Source organism: Rhopalosiphum padi, chromosome 1 (genome assembly GCF_020882245.1).
Source record: "Rhopalosiphum padi isolate XX-2018 chromosome 1, ASM2088224v1, whole genome shotgun sequence".
Classification (NCBI taxonomy): Eukaryota; Metazoa; Arthropoda; class Insecta; order Hemiptera; family Aphididae; genus Rhopalosiphum; species Rhopalosiphum padi.
This window is the reverse complement of record NC_083597.1, coordinates 18,765,649-18,790,437: the sequence shown is the minus strand read 5'-3', so window position 1 is coordinate 18,790,437 and position 24,789 is coordinate 18,765,649. Positions and strand designations below refer to the sequence as shown.

General features: G+C 27.7%; 2 protein-coding genes across 3 annotated transcripts in view; one reads left to right on the top strand and one right to left on the bottom strand.

The window, feature by feature from the left end:
- Positions 1–24,789, bottom strand: part of LOC132918880 (GTPase-activating Rap/Ran-GAP domain-like protein 3) — a 327,934-nt gene that overhangs the window by 169,413 nt on the left and 133,732 nt on the right. The gene's annotated exons all lie outside the window — the stretch shown is intronic.
- Positions 9,488–15,470, top strand: LOC132932314 (homeodomain-interacting protein kinase 3-like). The gene is made up of 3 exons (XM_060998629.1): positions 9,488–9,902; positions 12,339–12,745; positions 15,050–15,470. The coding sequence occupies exons 1-3, from the start codon at positions 9,488–9,490 to the stop codon at positions 15,278–15,280; spliced, it is 1,053 nt and encodes a 350-aa protein (XP_060854612.1). The 3' UTR covers positions 15,281–15,470.

The window sequence follows — 24,789 nt, the reverse complement described above, 5'->3', positions numbered from 1 at the left end:
TGGTATTCTTACAGCTGTTATATGTTATAATATTTTCATAGAACAAAGTTTGAAACTTCTAGTTAAAGTCACAGTTGTGTTGTGTTATTCAAGTTTAAACGATGTTCGATCTATAGCAGAGGTGTTGCATATGAATGCCATTCGTGCATTATAAAACTAGATAGGCGGCACTGTTTACAAAATATTATTATATATAATATAATATTTTTCACACAGCTTTGACCTTTATATTATGCAATATACGACGACGACGACGACGACGTGATCGATGGTCGCTGCCATAATCACGGATCTTACAAGGTCCTCTGCGAAATTACAATATAATCTCATTCTCGCAGCCCTTCTCAATCGGCAATATGGATGACGCCGACTTTCACGCTTATCGGCCGTCCCTGCATACGAGGGTATAACGAATGTTGACTGCAATATCTTCACGGCTCATTACGCCATCGAACCCGATCCATCGTTTCGTAATCCGTATAAGTATATTGTATTATATTGCGCGAGACGATTGTTTCTCGACAGTGATGATACAACGAACGAGTTGTGTTTTAATTTTGGAAAATTTAGGGTACGCTCACGACTCTACAAGTAATACGAATCATCACGTTATCACCCTAATTGCTTTCATCATTATATTTTATGTCTGTCGATGAAATCATTATTGACGTCGAATTTTATAAAATTCTGAAATATATATTTTTATTTCACAAATAAGTATATATAGTTTTGATTTAACAAGCTGTCCAAAAGTTGTAACTGTTGCTTCAGTGTTTTTTTCTAGTACGTCAATATTTTTATAAAAACTATATTACTTCAGATAACGAATACGTATTAATAGACGTTAAAAAAAAATAATCGCTGATAATGGTCTCGTGTTTGAACACGAGGTTGAAAAAAAAATGAAGGGCATTATACAAAATATCATAGCCAAAATAAAAATTTGAAAAAAGTCGGTTCTTTGTTATTCTTCTTTATTCAATTAGACGAGTGTGAATGTTAAATTAATCCTATTAATTTTCCCGTGTACAATAGTGTATTTCAAACACTTATTAATATACCGAAAACCCAGTCGAAACATTTACAATATTATTTTTCACATATACCCATGGTACTGGCGAAACCTATACACTTGTCTTCCATTTGCAATTTTGTTACACAAACCCATTTACTGTGCCGATATAATACAAGTCTTGACGCCTCGGCATTGAAACTTTATAGAGTATACAGTATGATTGATACTTATTTGCAATATTGACTGACTTCTGCAGCAAGCGAATAGACGTGTGAAAACTTTAATGGTTTACCGAAGTAGCGTAACTCGCGAGAGTGTAGATGACCGCATATATACATACTATTTACCGGAACAACAATATATAATGTTAATAAAATAAATGTTGTCTGAATTTCAAATGGTTTTCACGATACTTAATCGAGAAAAAGCTGTGTTCCTAAATTCTTGCAACTTCCATTTTTTATAGTCAATTTAAATTTCAACTCGTTATTCCACTTTAGAAACTTCTCTTTTAACTAACCCTTTCTCATTAGCACCCGTTCTCTCAGTATATTATAATACTTATCCCATCATTATCCCAACGCTGTTTTAATTTCGAAACGGTTTGATGTAAATTTATTTTTGACCTTAATTTAGCGATATCCATCTTCTAATAACCCTTCATTGGTTAACATCCATTTTTAATACAAACTATAAGTAATTATATTATTTTTTAATTAAAAATACATATACCTATCGCTCAGGGTTGAAAATATAACTTTAATATTTAATTTTTCAATTTTTACTTTTTAATACTTTTCCTAGAATTATTATATAATTTTATTTCGTAAATATTTGATTGAAAGATGATCGATGATCAACTAAATATCTGAGCAATCACAGGAAATGTTAATTAATTTCCAGTTGGAAGTTATATTATTATAATTATAGGTGCAATAAAGTAACTTAAAAAAAACCTAAATTAAATTGTCTTGTGTTTTAAAGGTGATAAATGATAGTAAATAAGGATAATGAATTAAAATAGAACTAATAAACGTAATTTAATTTAAATAAAAACTGAATTAATACATCTTACAGTAGTAATTTCTTTGTTTTTTAATGCGTTATTTTTTGGGGTAATGTTAAATGTATTTTTTCGTATATATATTCACCATCTGACCAAATTAACATAATACTAAACTTAGTAGCAAGCTAAAACTGATGTTCCTAATTATAAATATTATTAGATAGAACGATTTATCGTAATATTATCTTCGTGATTTTTACTAATTTTTGGAAAGCGCGCGGGTTTTTATCAACTGTGATCATGAACGGAATGTTTCTGTTTAGGTTATTAGTAATAATGTAATAATGTAAAATATAAATATTTAATATTTTAATTTATAATCGAAATTTTCGAAATTGTATTATTTTATCCATGCAGAACCCTTCATCATCATCACGACGTCGATTGCGTACATGTTATTTTCGGAATTGAACAATTATAACTCGATCGAATATTAAACTCACGCGTAAATGATAACTTCGCAGAACTGTGTCGACTCTGATGTAGGATGAATATACTTACGGATATGTTTATTGTATATATATATTTATATATATATCTTAAACCTTTTCCTCGTAATTCATATGACACGATTATTTGCTATGCGTTATTGTTTAAAATTATTAAAACACTGTTGTGCGCGCGAAGAAAACACGAAAAAACAATTTTAAAATAGAATTGGAAAAATAAGTTTAGCGTTATTTTTTTTTTTACGTTTGAGATAGTCACAGCCAAAATGTTTCTGAAAAAATCACTGACGTCGATTTCCAGAATTATTACAAATAGAGGAAGCAACATATCCGGTGGTGTGAACAGAAAGAAACCACTTCGAAAACGATCATATTGCATTCTTTTAAGAGATTACATTTTATATGAAAATATTTACAAGGCTTGTCAGTCACATCACGTTATACGTTAAGCCCGTTAAGGTTATTACGTATGGCGTGTATGGTTTTACATACTAAACTTTTCAACTTATCGAACCTGATTTTTATTGTATTTAGCTAGGTGGGACCAAATTTCACCTGATGATATCACTAAACCATTAAACATAGTATAATTTATAATAATTTAAACGCGTTTCGCGTTCATAAATTATTTTCAACACGAAAAAAAAAATTGTAAAAAGTTAAAACTTCTTGAGATAATGAGTGTTATTGTATGATAAAATAATCATATTCTGTTTAGTAAATTCATTAAATGTCCATTGATGAATTAAAATGCTGTTATAAATAATAATTATTATAGAATGGCAGTATACAACCAAATTTATAAGTAATTTACAGGTCTTACAACAAAAGTCGGTACCATACTGTTATACGCAAAATAATGTCAAATGAGTCACTGTAATGAATGTGTTAAATTTCAATTAATTTGATTGGAAAATCTGTATATTAATATTGTTTTATTTGGAATTGAATATTAAGAAACATGTAATTTTTTTTCTAACATTTACGAAATATCCATTTATTTTAGTTTGGAAACCCTTTTTTTTTTATGAAATATAAGAATCTAAAAACATTACACCTAATAAAAATAAGTGATTACAATTTAGTATGAGACTGTACTTTATAGACTGTATTTAGATGCATAGTAACCTAAGTAGGAGCGTCCTATATTGTTGGTGACCTACACCAAGTGTTGTGTAAAAGTGTAAAAGTAATAAATCGACGATGATAAAAAATTCTACGGATTTTATACTTATATAAATATAATTTTGGAAATTTTGATATAAATATCGAGGGAGTAAAATTGTCCCGCGCAAAACAGTTTTTAACTATGTTACGCGTGTATAAGACAGAGACAACACATGCGGGTATAGCGTTCTCTTAATCCTTTTGTACTGACAAATTAAGTCCGTGTAGCTTTATTGAAATGCTTTAAATTGCCTTTAATTTTTTTATGTTATAGATGCAATAATTATATATAAATTATAATTATTGGGTAATCTTAGAGTTGTTTTGTTCAACAATGCTTGCAGCCACTGTACGAATATTGTATTAATGTCGTTTTGGTTAAGTATGTAATGTGTATGTGCGCATTCGATAACAATTGTACGTAACTACTCCAGAGACGTTTAACAAGTCTTCATCGTAGCCGCCGAACTCTAAACTAAGACTTACTACCATATTGTAATACACCTAATATAACAACCGATTGTATTGTACATTATGTATATATGTGCGCGTGTGATTGTATATAAACGTAGATAAGACAGACTAGTGCGTATTATATTTAATAGAATAGTATTACTCCGCTAATCCGTGTAATCCAATATAAATAATGAAGTTTGTAAACCTCAATAATATATATTATCTTATAGGTTAGTTTTATGTATATATATATATATATATATTATAGTGATGAAGAAAAACGCCTAAAGAATATTATCTTCGCGTTTCTGTACATCTCTAAACTTTCGGTCAAACAATTGCCTATTACGCCCTTTTCTATAATCCTCTTCTTAAGATGCGCACTTAAATTGTAAGTCGGAGATAAACTATATTGTGAATTTTTAACATATTATAAAAGCCTTATTTTTAATAAATATCAAGTTGATTGAATTAAATATTTATATTGAATATTAAATTTATTAAAGATATATTGAAGAAAAATAAAAAATAAATTGTAATAATTAAATTATAATTAATTAAACACTGTTATAAAGAATAATTAATGAATACACGGTGCAGTAAACAATTTAATTTATAAGTAATATACAGGTTCTACAACAAATTTTACTTTAAAAAGTCGGTATTATTTTGCTGTACATTCAGTTGATGTAATAGATGTGTTAAATTTGAATTAATTTGATTGTTTGTAAAATAATTTTATTCATCATTTGTAAAATCTAAAATTAAGAAATCTGCACATTCTTTTCTAAACTTTAAAAAATATGCATTTGTTTAGTCTAGTAACCCGGATTTTTTTATATTATAATATAATCATGATAAAAATGACAAAAAACCAGAAAATTTAACAACAATGTTGCTATAGTTTGTATCGTAAAGCAAAATGTTGACTCAATTATTGAGCCTTATTATCCACTATGTATAACATTTTCTCTGGGTAGTACGAAACAAATAATTTGATGCAAATATTAATAGATCCATTTTTGAAGGATAATATTAGTACTCCTATTCATATAATAACATAATCATCATTCTGTATTATGCAATATGCCCCCCGTTCTAACACTCTGTATATTACCTACCACGTTACGAAAAACGATGTATAATTTTATTACAAACTATTCAAAAATATAATATGGAGAATAATATTTATTTTCTAACAATACGTTTTAAGTTCATACATCAAAATCTGGTTCCTGCGTATAAAATAGAAATACAATAATTGGTTTGATAAACTTTCATACTTATTTATCGTATACAATATACTTAAATATGCAAACATTTTTAAATATGCATTATATGCAAAATAAATTTTTTTCTATGCATTATCTGTTACACAAATCACCCAAATTTCTTACTCCTATCAAACTGCATACACTCATTACAAATATGTAAATGCATACAAATTCGGACATTAATCACATAATGTGTTATAAAGGTATATATTACAAATTTTTATATTGTGTAAAATTCGTAACGGAATAAAATGTTTAGAATGCCATTACGATCAATGCCATGGCTGTGTAGAAGTTTTTGAATCCCTTGAAATATTTAATATTATTAATATTATTAGTTAAGTAATATAGGTATATATACTTATATATATATATACAATATATACACATAATTTAACAAAATATAAAACTTTGATTTAATTTTAATTATTTTAAACGCTTTTTATTGTATCGTAAATCATGATATCATTGTATACCTAACCTCGTTATATTCCGTGATCCAAAAATGAATATATGTCTTATCCATTCCACTGACAGTTGTAAAAAATGCACGTAATTGATAATCGGTATAAACTTTATGTTTTCCCGCTTTTCTATAAGGATAACATTGGTCTGGTCAAGTATAAACAAAATTAATTGTGTACCTCTCTCAATTGTTCAAAACTTTAAAAAATATATCTTATGCGCACAGTTTAATCATCTTAGTTACAATTGTGTCTCGAGAAAATTGATATGTATATTGTATATATATATATATGTGTATCACATTGTATTTACATATTCTTTGAGTTTAGAACGCCATGTATTAACATCCGTGGTTGTTTTTAATATTATTATTATTATTATTTTATTACTACAATACGTTTCAATAATGGAATGTACCTATGTAACTATATGATATGATTATTGATTCATCTGGTTACCGTTGTTAATGATCTCTGTTTTATGAACGCGTTTTATCGTCAATGGTTTTTAAAAGCATTTTTCGTATTGTCATATAGCCGCGGCGGACAATAGACTATTATTATAATTATAATTATTACTATTAGTATTTAAATGACTCGTGTATAATATCTATTATAAGTTTGCATTCAGATCACAAAAATACGATATACAATTATAAATTATAATACAACGCTTCAAGTTTCAAACGTGGAACTTGAAATTGTAAAATAATAGAAAACAGGAATATAAAACCCTTTGCATAATACATCTTCATATACAGTGAGTATTTTAATTATTTTTATTTATTAATGTTCCTATTATTATTGTCATACACATTTTTATAACTACTATTATTTTGCCAGGCAATATGCCGGATGTATTAAAGAACTAGAATCAAAAAATTAATTTTTAATTGATTTAAAAACATAATATGAAAATAGAGAAAAAATAAAAAATATAGTAATAGTTAGAGGACGTCTATTTTAGATAATTATTTTTATTTAACTTGTATGGTTCCATAAAAGTTATCAACATATTATATTAGTATCAAACAGGAAATTATCTGAAACTTAAATATTATTAATTAAATAATATTGAAGTTACCAATGAATATTTTTGATGTTTAATTGTCCAATGGCTCATCGTTATAACTGTTTAATATGAGAGAATCGGGTCGTTCAATATATATTATACATAGTGTCATAGTTAATTATTTATAAATGTAATCTACAGTATTTCTTTTTATATATGCAAAGATAGGATATGTGATTCAATAATACATTATGTAGTGATTGCTGTGCACACTGTTATCGTTTCCACATTCATTGTTGAAACGACGTAGCAGGCGTCCTGGCTAACTTGAGGTGGTTGTGAGAAGGCATGTGCCATGTAGATTAAAATATAACACTTGTTTTTAAAATTACAAATTTAATAGTTTTAAGTCCATAATAATTTATTACTATAACACTATGTTAAAATTATAAAAAAATAAATAAATATTTTACTGTTATCAAAAAGTTAACATTACTATATAGGAGTGACTATGTACTCGCGATGATGTGGTTGTGGCAATGTCCACGACGAGCAATGATCTAACTAACTAGGTGATTAGTCAGCACTCAGACTATTTTCTGGTCAACACTTAGTGCTCTACCCGTATTTATATGTGTCCTATCAATGACGTGCGGTCGCTCGATGGCCTATTCTAATCTTTTTTCTATTGTAAATCGGTAAAAACATATTGTTTCCACCTTTAGACCTAGATTTTCCGTATTTTAAGTTATGCACATATACACCATGAGTTGATTATTGATATCTAGCTTATATATTATTATACATTATACTACTTGTATAATTTTTATTGTCTATACTATGTTAAAATTTATATGGTAACGTTTTTGAGATTACTACAATTAGATAAAAAATATACTTCAGAAAACAGACAAATGTAAAATTTACCCAACTTATTTTTAAAACTATTTTAACCACTATATTATAGCGAAATCTTAATGTTCCACACGTTTGATTATACTAATTGCCAATAATAAACGCAGTACAAATGAGTATGAAAATTATTAATTGTCCAATGAAGTTAAATTATTTATGTCAATTGTATATATAAAAAAAAATAAATATATATATATATATAATATATTTTATAAAATGTTAAAATAATAAAAACGGAAAAATCTCGTTAATCATTCATTAATTGGCACGGCACGTATAACATTCAATCTCGACAAGTGCCATGTAGATATTTATTGAATTTCATTGATTTTATAATATGAATGGGGTAGTTGAGCGAATATGGACATGTTTTACAAGTTAAAAAGACAAATTTAGTGTTAACGTTATATTTTCCGAGTGAAGCGAGAAATATACTGCATAAATGACAATCTGTTTTTTTTTTTAATTTTGTCAGGGATTAATTATTTTTTTTTTTATTAGAAATGGCTATCCAAATATTTTGGGCACACACGAATTGCTTTCTGTGATTTTTAATTTTTTTTAATTAAAAACAATTATGAGGGCTTACAACATAACTGTTAATGTATACAAATTATGCATAATTTTATAAAATTCATAATCATAAAAGATTAAATTAATAAATTTGCTAAAAATATATCATAATATTTTTCAGTCGAAAATTTAAGTTAATAAATAATAATTTTACGCCCAGAAATAAAATATTGTATCTTAAAATTTCTATGATTTAAATTTATTTACCAGTTATTTTAAATATTGAAATATTGAAATTTAGTTATTGTGTAAATTATTTAGTGAGTCTTAATAGTTCACAAATCGTTAATAGACGTTTGTGTACTCTATATTATTGCAACCCACTTTAACTTATTAGTTATGGAGGTGGTTGCGCAAACAAAACTTACTTTGTAGTTGACTGGTGTTATTGAATATAATAGTAAAATAATCGTTAGCTGATTATTAGAGATAGATCAACAAGATTATTGCATTCGACAAATTAATCTATTTGGGAAATACTGTGTGTCTTAAAAATAATAACTTTAGACATTACAAAAATCGATAAAATAGTAATCAATATTCCACACACTATTGAAAAATTAATTAATAATCTAAGTGGTAGGCAATTCGAGTAGGTAATTTAGAAATACTCAAATTGCCTCCGAAAATATCCAGAATCTATTAAAAAAAAATTCATCTAACTATAGTGGTGGAAGGGGAGGGGATTCGATAGTCACCAATACTTTACATAAACATAAAATATATTGTATCTATAGTCAGCACTTTATATAAATGTGATTTATCAAATGAATCATCTTCGTGAAAAAACTATTTAAATACAAACAGTCAATAAACAGTATGATTTACGTAACTCTAAAAATTATAAACCTAGAAACTTTAAATCTCAAAAACATTAGATAATTTTTGGCCTTAGGAATTAGAATTTGGAAAATAGAGATTTATGTAACTTGTAGTTTCATCGTGATATTATAGCAATTTGTAAAAATTATTTTTTTTATTTTTATAAACTAGAAGTCCAACACTATATGTTTTTTTGTGAAGTTATCTGTCACTTTTTAAGCGCGTTTTTAAATTTCTACATCATTCATATTTTATAATTATTATATTGTTACAGATGGCATTGACTGGAATAACGGAAAATGACGTTCTGCAGCAGAACACGATCATCCGGTCCCGGTCCACGACGTACACGGTGCACAACATGATCGGCACCGGTCGTTTTTCGCGCGTCTACAACGCGTCGGTGATGGGCACGGGCAACGCGGTGGTGATCAAGGCGCTGAACAACTCGTGTTCCAGTAAACGGTTCGACCGGAAACTGTACATCAAGGAGTTGGACTTGTTGAACAGACTCAAGTTCAGCCGATTGCGGGCGCGGTTCGTTCAGCTGAGAGACGCGGTCCTGCTCAAATCAGGAAAGATATGTTTCGTCATGGAGAGGCTGGGCACCACCCTGCAGGCCGTGCTGCATAACATCGGTCCGCTGCCAATTTCTGTATGTCGACCGATCGTCAGACAGATCGCACAAGGTACGCGTAAAACAGTAATAATATTAAGTAAAACACGATATAAACACGAGTCTAAATTTAGAGTAATACATTATACGCGTACTTGGCGTGGTGACCAGCGTTTCGTCGCATCACCAGGTGGGTTAAAATAATTGATCGAGTATAAAAAATACAAAAATATGTTATGATGATAATTCAAAGTTCTATGAAAACCACAACGATATTATGGTGAATTGCAAATCGACAGTATTTTTCAAGTAAACATTATCATTGTAGGCGCGGTATACTAATATAGTAAATAGATACTAAGTATATCCCCGAATGTGTTATTCGAATGAGAGATAAATGGAGTTATTACTTATTTATTAGTATTGCTTATCAATTTTGTGTGTCAATGTGTCAAATATTGAACTATATACATCGATTGATTTTTATTTTTTTAATCAAACTTGGCACCATTGAACAAATATATGTTTTTATACGATGTATTATTCTTGTTTAAGAGGTGGCATCTAGATAAATATGGTCTTGTAGTAAGAATAATGAAATATAATGATTTATTAATGATAATAATAAATATAAGTGACCTATTATGTAGAAGCATTGTCAAATTTTCAAAATATGTAAATTATTGACAAACATTTATTGGTCGTAAATTTGTTTTATAATTGGCATACTCGTTGTTTTAAAAAAGAAAACGTTGGGGTCATAGATAAGACATATTAGATCGATTGGCGACAACGAACTTAATTTTCAAATTATCTCAAAAAAACTAGTTTATTAAATTAGGTAAGTAATTAGAAAATTAATTAATTAATTTAAAAAATGTGATTAAAATAGCTTTAACAAGTTGATTTAATGCTACCTAAAATATATATTCTGTAATAATACGAAGTGTATAATAAGCATTGTGTAAACGTGTAGAGTAATATTAATTTAATATCATATATATCATTATATCATTATATCGACCGATCTTTATTTTTCTTATGTCCAATTTCCTTTTATACATATTTTATATTTTTATATAATTTATTATATAGTACCACTGTAACGAGCAAAATAAAATTTTCAATTCTATCTTTACAATACTAACTATTATAGAACTATAGATGCTATTTATTTTGAAATTTCCTTACCTAAGAATTTTGATTATAAATATTTTTATCAGTTACCAACTGTTATTTTCCTAGATTATGTTTAATAACGAATTTTACAACAATATGAGACAAGTGTTAGTAGTATTTTTGTATTTATGTATTAATGTATAGGTAACCGATAAACCCGCGTATCGATTTTTCTGCGGTTCCGAACAGCTTTATAACATTGTTAGTGTAAAATAAATCTCGACTAGATCCAAACCGTATGTTTAGGCATCTGTTATACCTAACCTGTGTATATATACTAATCGTACGCCTATTTCATTGTAAAATGTCAGACTTTACACTGTTATATAATATACCAGCATATACTCTCACTTTACTACATAGTACGTCATTATGTACTTTAGCCGGGGATAACGTCATGACAAAAACTAACCCGGATAATGTTCAGATTGACCCATTCTTATATATTCTTTTGGACTGATAACGTTTAAATTGGGTAAGATCAATCTCGCCCGAGAAGTGCCGAGTTTACACAAAATCAAACATTGCCCGTATGACAATACATTTTACGAATACGATATAATATATTATACCAATCAGTGACTGCTGACACAGATATTGGCTGATGTAAAAAAAAAAAAAGAAAACAATTAGTTTATAATGTTTAAATGTCTTCTTTAAAGTATTTTAATCAGAACTAATGTGTCCAAAATAATAAATATCATCTTTTGATTATACCATTAATTCTGTTGTTATTCAATAAGTACACAATTACTCTGAGTCTTGAAATATTCAACGATTACTATATACCTTAACCTTAACTAATACGTCGTATAGAATACATCTACACAATTTGGCCGCCATTTAACTTGGGATGTGTAACAATATGAATATAAGTTTAAAAATATGTTTTTAGTTGTATTATTATTTATTGTAAAGTCTGTTTTTTATTTTATATGTATTATACTAAGCTTAAATGATTGTATAAGACTAATTATACAATATAATTGCTGTACTATTTTTAACTAAAAAATAATAATCACAAAAAGGACTTTAATTTTTGTTTAATAATAACTAATTCGTAAGAAAGTTATGAGATACATTTTTTCTAGGTCGTTGCTTATGCGAGAAATCCTTGAATTTTCATCTTTTCGTATTAGAATTTCAGTGTTGTTTATATTTTATTTAAACATACATAATATCATCGATGATAAACCAAGAAATGTTGACACTGGTTTTAATTTTATTTTGGCGTTAAAATCTATACAAACTTACAACGCCTCGATCAGATTTTATATTATTTTGATTTACATGAATATGTTCGGTTCGTCTTTCATGTGCGCATTACAAGGTTTGGCGGGCTTAAAGTGTTTGGGGATCGTGCACGCCGACCTCAAGCCCGACAATATAATGTTCTGCTCCGGAACCGGTGACAATTTTCTTGTGAAGATCATCGATTTCGGCTGGGCGTTCGACATGAAGAACGCGCACACAATGTACCACAAACAGATTCAGGCGATCCCGTATCGCGCACCGGAAGTGTGCTTCCAAGGAAGTCTAGACCACGGTCTGGACATGTGGGCGTTGGGATGTATCATGCCGGAAATCGTTACCGGCGTACGGCTGTTCGACGTGGCCGAGGAGGAGCTGTTGATCAAAATGATTATACGCACGCGGCCCGTGCCCAAGTTCATGGTATCGGATTTACAAACAGATGTCCAGGAAACCGAACTAACTGTCGGTTGGATTCAATTTCAGGTGAACATTATTAATATTATTTATTACCCGTTTAAAAAAAAATTGTAATCTCATTCTCTATCTTAGTCCAAGGGATTATTAAATTATTTTTTCAATATATAATATAGTTTTCGGGCCACTGCGTTTTCTTATCTTAACAGTTGCCGAGTACCCAGATAGACTGGATACATATATTTTGTTTGAAATATTAAATTTAAATGTACAATAAATATGTAAAATTACGCTAAAAAATCGAGTTTTATAATCCCTCCATGTCTTTATCGTACCATATGCATAATATCCGTTATATACGTTTTTCAAAAAATACGTATTCAACACAATAATTAATATTATATATATATCATTTTTTTTTTTTTATATTTCATACAAAATGGAGTTTAACACCAAACAATTGTATCTTTGCACCTTTTTTTATCCCATCGTCGCAGTATATTATGCTTTTTAGCAGGCCGATCGAAACACGTTTACGATTATTCAATTCAACTTTTGATTATTGTCGTTTATATTATACGATTCTTACTATTTCTTAACTAAATGACGATAATAAATTATGAAGTGCGTGTTGCGTGTGTATATCACATATAATTACCTAATATAGTTCCATTTAATTGTGGCCATTACATTCATCTTACAAACCATGGAATATTGCGCACAATTTATTACAATTATTTTATATAATATGTAACTATATGTATCCGAAGTATCTGATAACGCAACGTAAATTAAAAGTATACAATGTTAATAATACACCATGAGTAATAATATACTTTGTAAACTGTTTTTTATAAAAATCAAATCAAATTGTTGATACGTAGTGTTCTGAACGATATTCAATACTCTTTCCATAGAATATAAAATATGTTTTTTTTCAATTTCATAAATTTTCCTCGTCGCATACCTGTTTTGTATAATAGTATATTATTGTCACTGATTTTTGCCTTAGGATTTGATTTGATTTTTTTTTTCGACAAAGTGAATCTTCCAATATGTACAGCAAACAGTCGTTTATATGCGCTATTATTAAAAACGGTATACGGCTTATTGTATAATATAGAGTAATTGTTTGATTATATATGTATATATCATTATATTGTTTGCGGTCTATTATTGTAAAAGTTTTATGAGACGGAAACGATTTGCGACTGCATGCATTGTTATTGGCGAAAATCCGAACCCTTTTGCAAGTAAAAAAAAAACAAACTGTACGTTAAAAACCATTTCAAATTTGGGCTATTGCGGAAGAATACACAGGACAGCATATTGTATTTGAGACATTATTTTTATTGAGAATGATGGAATACGGTCTTTTAAACGTTCCGTTCAATAATATTTGTTTTATGCATTTCGCCGGGTAAATGCGTGAAACTTGATGGTCCCGCCAAAATAAAAACACAATAATATCATCGTAATGTTCGATTTTTGATGGTAAAGATGATTCATAGTTTGAATAAATAATATGATATGGCGTAAAACTGAAATGTCTAAAAAAAAAACTAATTATCGAATGGCAATATTGTTCTATGAATAAATATTGTATAGACGAGTTTTTTTATTGTATGTATAAGATGTGTATTATGTTATCACTTAATATAATAAATTAATTTGTTATCATAAAAATGTAATTACAAAATGCATTTTGAACAGATAATAATAAAATACGGATATATTTATTTTCTTTACATTTTTTGGTTTTTAAATTATAGTATAAGGTAATAATATTTATTAAGAAACTGTTTTTGAAGTAGCTCGCAGGTTGTTTAAAATAATTTAAAGTAAACACTAAAAAAGTCACTTATCACTAAGGTCAATACTGTTCAATAATTCATTGTCGGTCATAGCTTGTATATACCTTATTACATTTTATCATATTGTTATTGTTATTTAATGTAAATATTTTTGTTTTTTTTTTTCATAAAATATCGTTCCATCATTTTTTTCGTAGCATTTATCAGGAATATGTTGCTAATGATTTACATACACTTATTATTTTATATGCTTGAGAGAAAAACAACAAGAAATGTACAATATTATAACAAACACATAAAACCTCCGTAGAAACCCATCACCGCTGCAGTCGACATACAAATTTATAATTTCCGGTCACTAATTCATATTAATATTATTATAAGTGTCGTTTAATAATAATTGTCTACATATTATTAAGTGTTAAGTGCGTCTCGATTTTTCAAATCCGTAAATGCGTATAATGATGTATACACATAATGTCTGTGAATCTGTGAAAGTAACCCAAAACAATAAATACTTTTTAAAGATACATTATAAATACACTTTTCCTGTTTGCAGAATTTGTACGCTGACATGATTGGGCAACGCGACCAGCAATGGCGTGAGGATATCACGTGGTTCGTGGACTTGGTGTACAAAATGCTAATAGTTATGCCGGAAATGCGTATAACAGCAGTCGACGCACTCGCACATCCGTTTCTGACGATCGTGCATTTCATAAAATACCCCAGCACAGTGATGACCAAGAGAAATACTGAGTTAATGGCAACATGTTTGTTAGACATCTGAGTCGACATCAACCCCAATGTCTTTTTGGTCCCGTCCTCCTCCAAATTTCTGACCTAATATCGCGTAAAACCGAACCGATCACTGATATTATGCACCATAAGAGGAATTTGGTATATTCTGTTTTTTTTTTATGATAATATATTTATTTTATCAGATTAAGATACCGTCTTAAAGATAAGACATTCAATGTGATAATAATTAATAGTAATAATAATAATAATAACTGCATTACAATATACCATTTATAATTATATGTTACATAATATAATATCTAAATTTTATAGTTTGGGAGATCATAAATTATATTTAGGTATAACTAATATTTGTCGCGGCTGTCTACACGGTATATATAGATGAAACGTCTAATATTTTGATGTTTTATGCCCTAAAACCATCTATTATAGCGGTCCCCCGGGAGAGGGTAACGGTTTGAATATTAATCTCCATGGGGACTCAAAGGAGCCGGTAAAATAATATAATGCGGCAACCGTTCAGTTTCATATCGTAGTCACTTGGCGCGGTGAGTTGCCCGCAAAAAATTCTATCGATTTTATCACGTTTTTGATATCGTCTTACTGCAGTTGTTATTCTGTAAGAATTTAGTAATCTCTATTACCGTTAAACAAATTCTGAAATTTACAACAAAGAACATTTAAACCTATAGAATGTGGGTTTGAGAAAAAAAAGAAACAGTACATGAGATGGATGACAATCTAAAAAAAAAATGTGGAAAAGTAGGTAACCACTCTGCTGTACACAGTAGACTTTAAGAGTACTTCGTCATTGAGTAAGACACTATAATGTACCTATGTGTTAAATTTTAATTTAATAGTGAATCATTGCTTAGGCACCAACAACGATTTAGAGCGAAGACGATCTGCAGATAGATTAGATAGACAGTCTATATTCTTAAGTATATTTTTAATATATTTATATTACTTTAAAAATATTTTGTATTACTGTTAGTAATACGATAGGTTGAATTAATTTTTATCAAAAACATAATAGTACTAGAAATATCGTTGCTTATATAAAATAATATAAAGTGTATTTTATGTCATAGTTATGTACTTATATGCGTAGTTTTTAATGATTAAGGATCTGTTATATAGAATTTCGAAAAAAGACGCATTCCTTTATTATTAACTGACAGTTTATTTTTTTATCTAAATTTTAAAATGTTAAAATATTCTGTAATCACTTGTATCAATAGGAAAATAAACTTTTTATGGTAAAGACTATAATTTTTAATGGATTTTAGTAAAGCTTTTTTTCTGAAAATTATCAATTTTGGTTCGTTAGTTCATTCTACGGTCCTCTTAAGTTTAGTAAAGTCATTAATAGCATTAATTGAAGAAATGATTGGAATAACTTACTAAAGCTAAATAATTTATTTTTTTAACTATCTTTTAATGAAATTTCATATTTTTTTTATATACTTAATCAATAATCTGATGACACGCTATTATTGTATACAAATTATATACATAATTCATTGATAACTTTACGTTTTTTCTCTTTAGTTACTTTTTTTTACAATAGTTTGAATTCTTACTTTGGTGAATATAATATAATAAAAGCATTTAATAATTATAATAATATTTTCAATAGGTAGCTAATTCGGATTTAAGATACTTATCCAATTTAGACACCTATTTATATATTTATATAAACTATTTATGTAAATACCTATTTTAAGTTATAATTATTAAAAGATATAATAATAATTAAATACTATTAGCCACTTACTAACAATATTTTATGTGGTTATGTAGTATTGACTTAACATTTTATAACAATAATATAATATGATATATATATATATATATATATATATACTGCGTAATGCGTATTATTATAATTAAATATTTACAATATAATGAATTTAATAAATTGAAACAGACCTATTGTAATGTATTAATAATAAAATACATTTTAATAGCAATATCCAAAAATATGTTGTCATTCTAAATTAATATACTTAGTGATAGAAGCTGATGTCTGATGGATTATCTCCACTTATGATCGTTATTCGTATTCATATATAATTATACATCATCTCATTCAAATTGAACACATTTTTACAGTGTCCCACTTGACCCACTGTACAGTCCAGTAGGGGGTAGTCAATTGTCCTACTTTTATCTTTACCTGAATATTTTATTAAATACTGAGAGTTTTTTATTTAATACCGACTAGATGCACTTGCTACTAGATATAATCACCCAAAGTTAAGTATAAAATAACATTTTCCACTGTGGTTCGCTTACACACACACACACACACACATCGTTGTAAAATTAATTCACTTATAGAAATTACAATTTTAAACAATATCAGAGATGTTAAAATCGGTTAAAATTCGTATCATTGAAAGCCCTGCACATTCGCAGATTTTCATATCACCAACATGCATATGTGATACGGTAACACAGCGGTTTATGTTTTAAATTCTGCCGCAGAAACTGCCCTTTACAGGGCGATCCCTCGGGGCCGTAACGGGTTAAACCTATTTAAACATGTCCCGTACAACGCACCCTTGTCCGGTGTATAGCTGGTAGGCAAAATCGTTCTATAGCGCCGAAAAATACGTTTATATTATTTTAATAAAATTATATCTGGACGATGGACGGTGATGGTTTATTACACCGGAAGGTCATTATTTTAGGGTTCCGCCGATCCTGCCAAAAATCAATCTGAGGTCAAACGTTACAGCTGCAGCTGCGCGTCGCATTCCCGACAAAGTACCTATTTTTATTATTATACGCCTTTACCCCGAGGTACGTGTGAGCGCACGCGTATATATATATAATAATAATATAATAATATGATATAATGTGCACGGTGTAATGGTATATGGATCGGTCGTGGACGGATGATAATCTACTAAGCCCGTGCGTGAGCGCGAGTGCGGCAACAAAAGAGTCCGGCCGGGATACTTTGAACAAACAGTCCCGGGGGTGGAGGGGGGCTGGGGTCGGCGCGTAAATTAGCGCCGTTGCCGAGAAAAACTTAGAATTACGGCGTGCCGGTTACGCAGAGACGGAAACCATCGGAGCACTCGACCGACCTACAGCCCGTAGCGTCCGTTTTTAGACTCTCAAAAGAATAATATCGTATTATTGTTATCATGTCGTGGCCGTTTTCGTTGTCGTATAATATAATATTGTCGACGCACTTAATTGTTTTTGTGTAATAGTAAACTGTTGCCAGCGAATGATATACACGTTCGTCGCCGTAATTATTTGAAAACAACACACTGAAATGATAAAATGTTTACAGCGTGATTCTACTCAAACGGTGCATTAATGGTTTTTGAAATGTATGTAATTCATTATTTGTGTTCAGCATACATTTTCGTCGATTTTAACGTCTTTGACATTGTCTTATTGTAGATTTTGAATAACGTTTTTAAATTCCCCTAAATAATCCATGTACAATTTTCTGATTCCAGTCAATAGTATAGGTACCCTCTGTATAATAATCGGTTGTGGAGATAAAGATTTATTGGATCACATTTTTTTCTTGTATTACCTCAAAATTTGCAGGATGGTTTATTATCTGTCTATAATAAACCATGCACAATACACAATATTTATTCACTTAATCCTTTGAGACATTAATAAATACGAATAAGAAAATTTAATTATTAACTGTATTCTACACAGAACTTTAAAATTTAAAATAAAAATTTGTTTCACTATTTTTATCATTTAAACGCTAAATAGCAATTGTTAGTAAACGATAAAATAACGCAAAATACACAAAATCGTTCAGCGATTTTGTTTACACTTTAACGCATGTGTAAATGTGTTAATATAATTTCAAAGTATATTATTAGTGGTAATTTACTGAAGCCAAATTATATTCGGCAAGAGTAATTTTAATTTACTCTCGAATACGTATAAGTGATATCGCCAGAGTATCAATAAAATAAAAATTTAATTTTTCAAATATATCGTATTTTCATAACTAAAATGCCAATATGTACCATAAATTCAATACGCCTTCCCACAACTTTGTGCTGTTGTAACTTGTATATTGATTGAATTTCAAAAACTGTAGAAATAAGTAATGACAAATATTTCCGAGTGTAACATTTTTATATAATTTAATATAAGGCAAATATATTACAAACCATAATTTTCAAGGGGAAAAAATTAAATTTTTTATTAAAAAGTAAAATATAAGAATAACTACTATATATATTTATTTTTTTATTAATATTTTAGTTTTGTTTCGTTTAATTCAGTTGGGTACAGTTACTATAGTTTATATAATGCGTTTTGTGTCTTAATAACAATATTATGAATTCAGTAAATTTGAAGAAAAAAAACTTCTACGAATTTTTATTTAATCTATTCTAAGCTCTATATCTTGATAATCTTACATTCGAGTTTTATTTATTAAATTATTACGTGATTTTTTTAATGTTGAATCGTTGTTGAAATATTTCTTTAACGTTGCTCGTTAAAATAATAAATTATCATAATACTTGTATCGTTTTATGATTAATAATTAACAATATATTATAATAATAAGTTGTTAGAAGAGGGAGCATCATAACACTATATGTATTCTGTCGTAATCATTGTTGTGATAGGAGAACATAAAGTTGAGGTGAGGCCAACGATTATTTTGAAAATAAAAACAACATAAATATAAATATAATTCCTACTTAAAAAAAAAAGATAATGATTATAAAATATAGTACTAATTATCGATTTGAATTACATAAACATCATTCTCCGAAAAGCGGTCTCAGTAAATCTCAATAAAGAAATATATTAATTTATGTGGTAGGCGAACAGGCTAAGTTAAGTGCATTTACATTTTACAAATTTGTTTAAATTATAAAAAAAAACATTTTAAAACAGACGAAAATTGTCACTTTCTAAAAAATATAATTTGACTCAGGATTTAGGAATGTTGACATTACATATACAATATGTACATTGTACACTATCGAACAATAAAAATAATTTGTAATTTTAAGTTTGAAAATTAAAAATAATGTAATGCTAAGTTAATCAAAATAATATAATTGAACGCATAAAAAAAAACCAGTTGTAAGATATATCTTTACTAGAAATTTTTCAAACGGTATACAGCGAGTAAACTCAGATTCCAGCAGAGTATTTTTATTTTAAATTAAAGAATACTGTCTTTCATTAATTTATATTATTAAATTAAAACTGCCGAGTTTTCGCATGGCTGAGCGAAGCGAGATGATAATGAATGCCACTCGATGTTCATATCCTCTAGTACACTTTTAAATGTCACATTTTATCATTTTTTATATATGTAGTTGTATTTTTTTGTTTTATTTCGTTTTGTTTTAACAGTACAGCGACTTTTACTTTTGGAAATTTATTACCATTTTCCGATGTACGTATATAATATTATATAACCACAATTCATCAATCTATACTACCGCGATAATGCATAACCTTCAAACTTTTGAGAATATGGTTATATATATATAAGAGCAATATTTATATAAGTAAATACCAGGTATATCCATCAGAACACTGCTGAGTCTTGAAGGCGATGATTCTGCCGCTCCGGGCAGACACAAAATCGATGGGAAACATTGAACCCGCGGCCGGACATACTGCCGCAATAAGAGACACGCAAACGTGATAATATACTTGGCGATTCACCGTTAAACGTGTTCTAAAAATAACAGTAATATAAAATGCCTACGAGAAAAATTGTCTAATTTCATTCCTGACAACATTGTTTGGATTTCATAAATCAGGAGTACTTGAACTTTTCCAACTAATGTGCTACATACATTTTAGTCTTGAAGTTTCTACTGTGACCGACCCATAGTTGTTTTTAACATTTAACCCTGCATTTTCTGTAAAATAATTCTGGAGTTCAGAACGAATATTACAACCCCTTAGTATATTAAAATTATATTTATATTATAATATTATGAAAATCGAGTTATAACTGACAATTGAAAAATATCTCTGTGGCACTGATGTATGATGTAACGCGGCGTTCCGCATACAAAATTTTTGCTGATTCTATTTTTGTATATTATATTTATTTTTACAGGTTGGTAGACATTTGGTTCACTCGAATGGTGTGAACAAATACTATTGCGATCGACTTGTCTTTAAATAAATATCGATTTATGATGTCCTTACAGTAACACTAAAACTTTTTTATTATTTAACACCAATAAAATTATATAAATATTACTGTAGCTAGTCTTAAATGATTGTGATCGCTAGCTAAATGATTTTATTTTTTGTAATATATTCTAACTAATTTAAAAAATATTAATAGGTATGCAGTTGAAGTTGTTATGAAAAGAACGAAACATTTTAATTTAAATTTCTTTAATATATTTTGATTTAATATAATCTGTGAAAAGAGTAATAATTAATAATAGGAAATATTAAAAATATTTTTTAAATCAATTGTAGATTGTATAGTTTCCGCTGAAACACTCTGTTTCTTTTAAAAAAAAAACCTTGTAATTTATTAATTCTTCCGGCTATTTATTTCACAAACTAATGTAAATAATATCTATTTATCGATTCCGCCGAAGTTTAAATTTATAAAAATGTGTATAATTATTATTATTATCTATTTATCGAGTCAATTATTTATTTATTTAGTTATCATATAATAAGGTACGTATGGGAAAAAAAGTTGTTGACATCAATTGTACGAAAACAAAAACCCAACTCGTTGATAATGATTACACATTTATTCCTAGCATAATATGATTCATTTTTATTAATTAGTTTTTTTCAGTCAAAACGTTATTTTTTTAACATTAATCATATTAATCCTTTTGTACTGACAAATTAAGCCCGTGTAGCTTTATTGGAATGATTTAACTTTAAGTTATAGATGCAATAATTATATATAAATTATAATTATTGGGTAATCTTAGAGTTTTTTTGTTCAACAATGCTTGCAGCCACTGTACGAATATTGTATTAATGTCGTTTTGGTTAAGTATGGAATGTGTATGTGCGCATTCGATAACAATTGTACGTAACTACTCCAGAGACGTTTAACAAGTCTTCATCGTAGCCGCCGAACTCTAAACTAAGACTTACTACCATATTGTAATATACCTAATATAACAACCGATTGTATTCGTATTCGTAAATTATGTATATATGTGCGCGTGTGATTGTATATAAACGTAGATAAGACAGACTAGTGCGTATTATATTTAATAGAATAGTATTACTCCGCTAATCCGTGTAATCCAATATAAATAATGAAGTTTGTAAACCTCAATAATATATATTATCTTATAAGTTAGTTTTATGTATATATATATATATATTATAGTGATGAGGAAAAACGCCTAAAGAATATTATCTTCGCGTTTCTGTACATCTCTAAACTTTCGGTCAAACACTTGCCTATTACGCCCTTTTCTATAACTTTTAAGATGCGCACTTAGATTAGTACACAGTTACTAGTTAATTGCATTGATCAATGATCAATATAAATAGATAGATACGCTATCATCATTAATGATATATAAATTATATTATATTATATATCGACGAGTCATCGCATTATGTTGAATACGTTTTTTTTTTTTTTTTAATTCAATTTATTTGTCTTGCTTACGGTTCCAATTATAATTTTGTATTACTATATTATATTACCCTTATGTTTTACCAAATTTTCACTATCAAACTGAATTTATTTGAACTCTTATTATTTTTTATAACTTTTATGTTCATTCTTACAAATTTTATAAATTGCTTTTTTTTCTTTATGAACTACTCCATTTACAAAAACGTAATATATGTTATTAATGTTATTATTCATATAGTTTTTTTCACATCCTAACTATAACAATTTTGTTGGATTTTTTTTTTTTTTTTATTAATATTATTGTGATTTATTATCTTACGTCTATTTTAAAATGTAGATACTTTTTATTAAAAAAAAATTTTTTGAATTATTTCGTATTCTTATTATATATATATATATTTTTATTCTCAAATGTAGCTATATCTATAAACATTTATTTATAAAACCTTTTATATTATTCTATTACTATAATGAATCCATATCAGAAAATGAATGTAAGATGTTTAACCATCATTATTTATTATTTTTTTTTTAAATATTATATTAATTTTTGTATTTTTGATAATTTTGTGTATTACTGTCAAGTTTTTGAAATCATTCATATTCTTTATTAATTATTTGAATCTTTTATATATGGTTGTATTTTTGTTTTTTTATATATATTATATATTTATATTTTATACATACCATTATTTTTCTTGGCATGTTATTATTTATTGTTGCAATGTTTTTTTTTCATCACATATATATATATACTATATTGTGAATTTTTAACATATTATAAAAGCCTTATATTTAATAAAAATCAAGTTGATTTATTTAAATATTTATATTGAATATTAAATGTATTAAAGATATATTGAAGAAAAATAAAAAATAAATTGTAATAGTTAAATTATAATTAATTAAACACTGTTATAAAAAATAATTAATGAATACACGGTGCATTAAACAATTTAATTTATAAGTAATATACAGGTTCTACAACAAATTTTACTTTAAAAAGTCGGTATTATTTTGCTGTACATTCAGTTGATGTAATAGATGTGTTAAATTTGAATTAATTTGATTGTTTGTAAAATGATTTTATTCATTATATTTTATAAAATCTAAAATTAAGAAATCTGCACTTTTTTTCCAAAATTTAAAAAATATGCATTTGTTTAGACTAGTAACCCAACTTTTTTTTATAAAATAATATAATAATGATAAAAATGACAAAAAACCAGAAAATTTAACAAAAATTTTGCTAATTTGTATCGTAAAGCAAAATGTTGACTCAATTATTGAGCCTTATTATCCACTATGTATAACATTTTCTCTGGGTAGTACGAAACAAATAATTTGATGCAAATATTAGTAGATCAATTTTTGAAGGATAATAGTAGTACTCCTATTCATATTATAATATAATCATCATTCTGTATTATGCCCCCGCCCTAACACTGTACTACCTACCACGTTACGATAAACGATGTATAATTTTATAGAAAACTATCCAAAAATATAATATGGAGAATAATATTTATTTTCTAACAATAAATTTTAAGTTCATACATCATAATCTAGTTCCTACGAAGGAAATTGAAATAAAATAATTGGTTTAGTAAACTTTTTTACTTTTTTATCGTATAAACTATACTTGAATATGCAAACATTTATAAATATGCATTATATGCTAAATAAACTTTTTTCTACCCATTATCTGGTATACAAATCACCCAAATTTCTTACTCCTATCAAACTGCATACACTCATTACAAATATGTAAATGCATACAAATTCGGACTTTAATCACATAATATTTTGTAAAGGTATATATATGACTATATATATTACATATTTTTATATTTGTTTTTTTTTAAATTTAATTTTTTTCGTAGGTAAAATTCATCGCGACGAATATATTATAAAACTGGCTGGTT

Excerpts from the sequence above, each read along its gene's own strand:
- LOC132932314 (XM_060998629.1), top strand. The coding sequence starts at position 9,488 with ATGGCATTGACTGGAATAACGGAAAATGACGTTCTGCAGCAGAACACG. Across the intron at positions 9,903-12,338 it reads CGTCAGACAGATCGCACAAG|GTTTGGCGGGCTTAAAGTGT; the intron begins GTACGCGTAAAA and ends GCGCATTACAAG. Across the intron at positions 12,746-15,049 it reads TCGGTTGGATTCAATTTCAG|AATTTGTACGCTGACATGAT; the intron begins GTGAACATTATT and ends TCCTGTTTGCAG.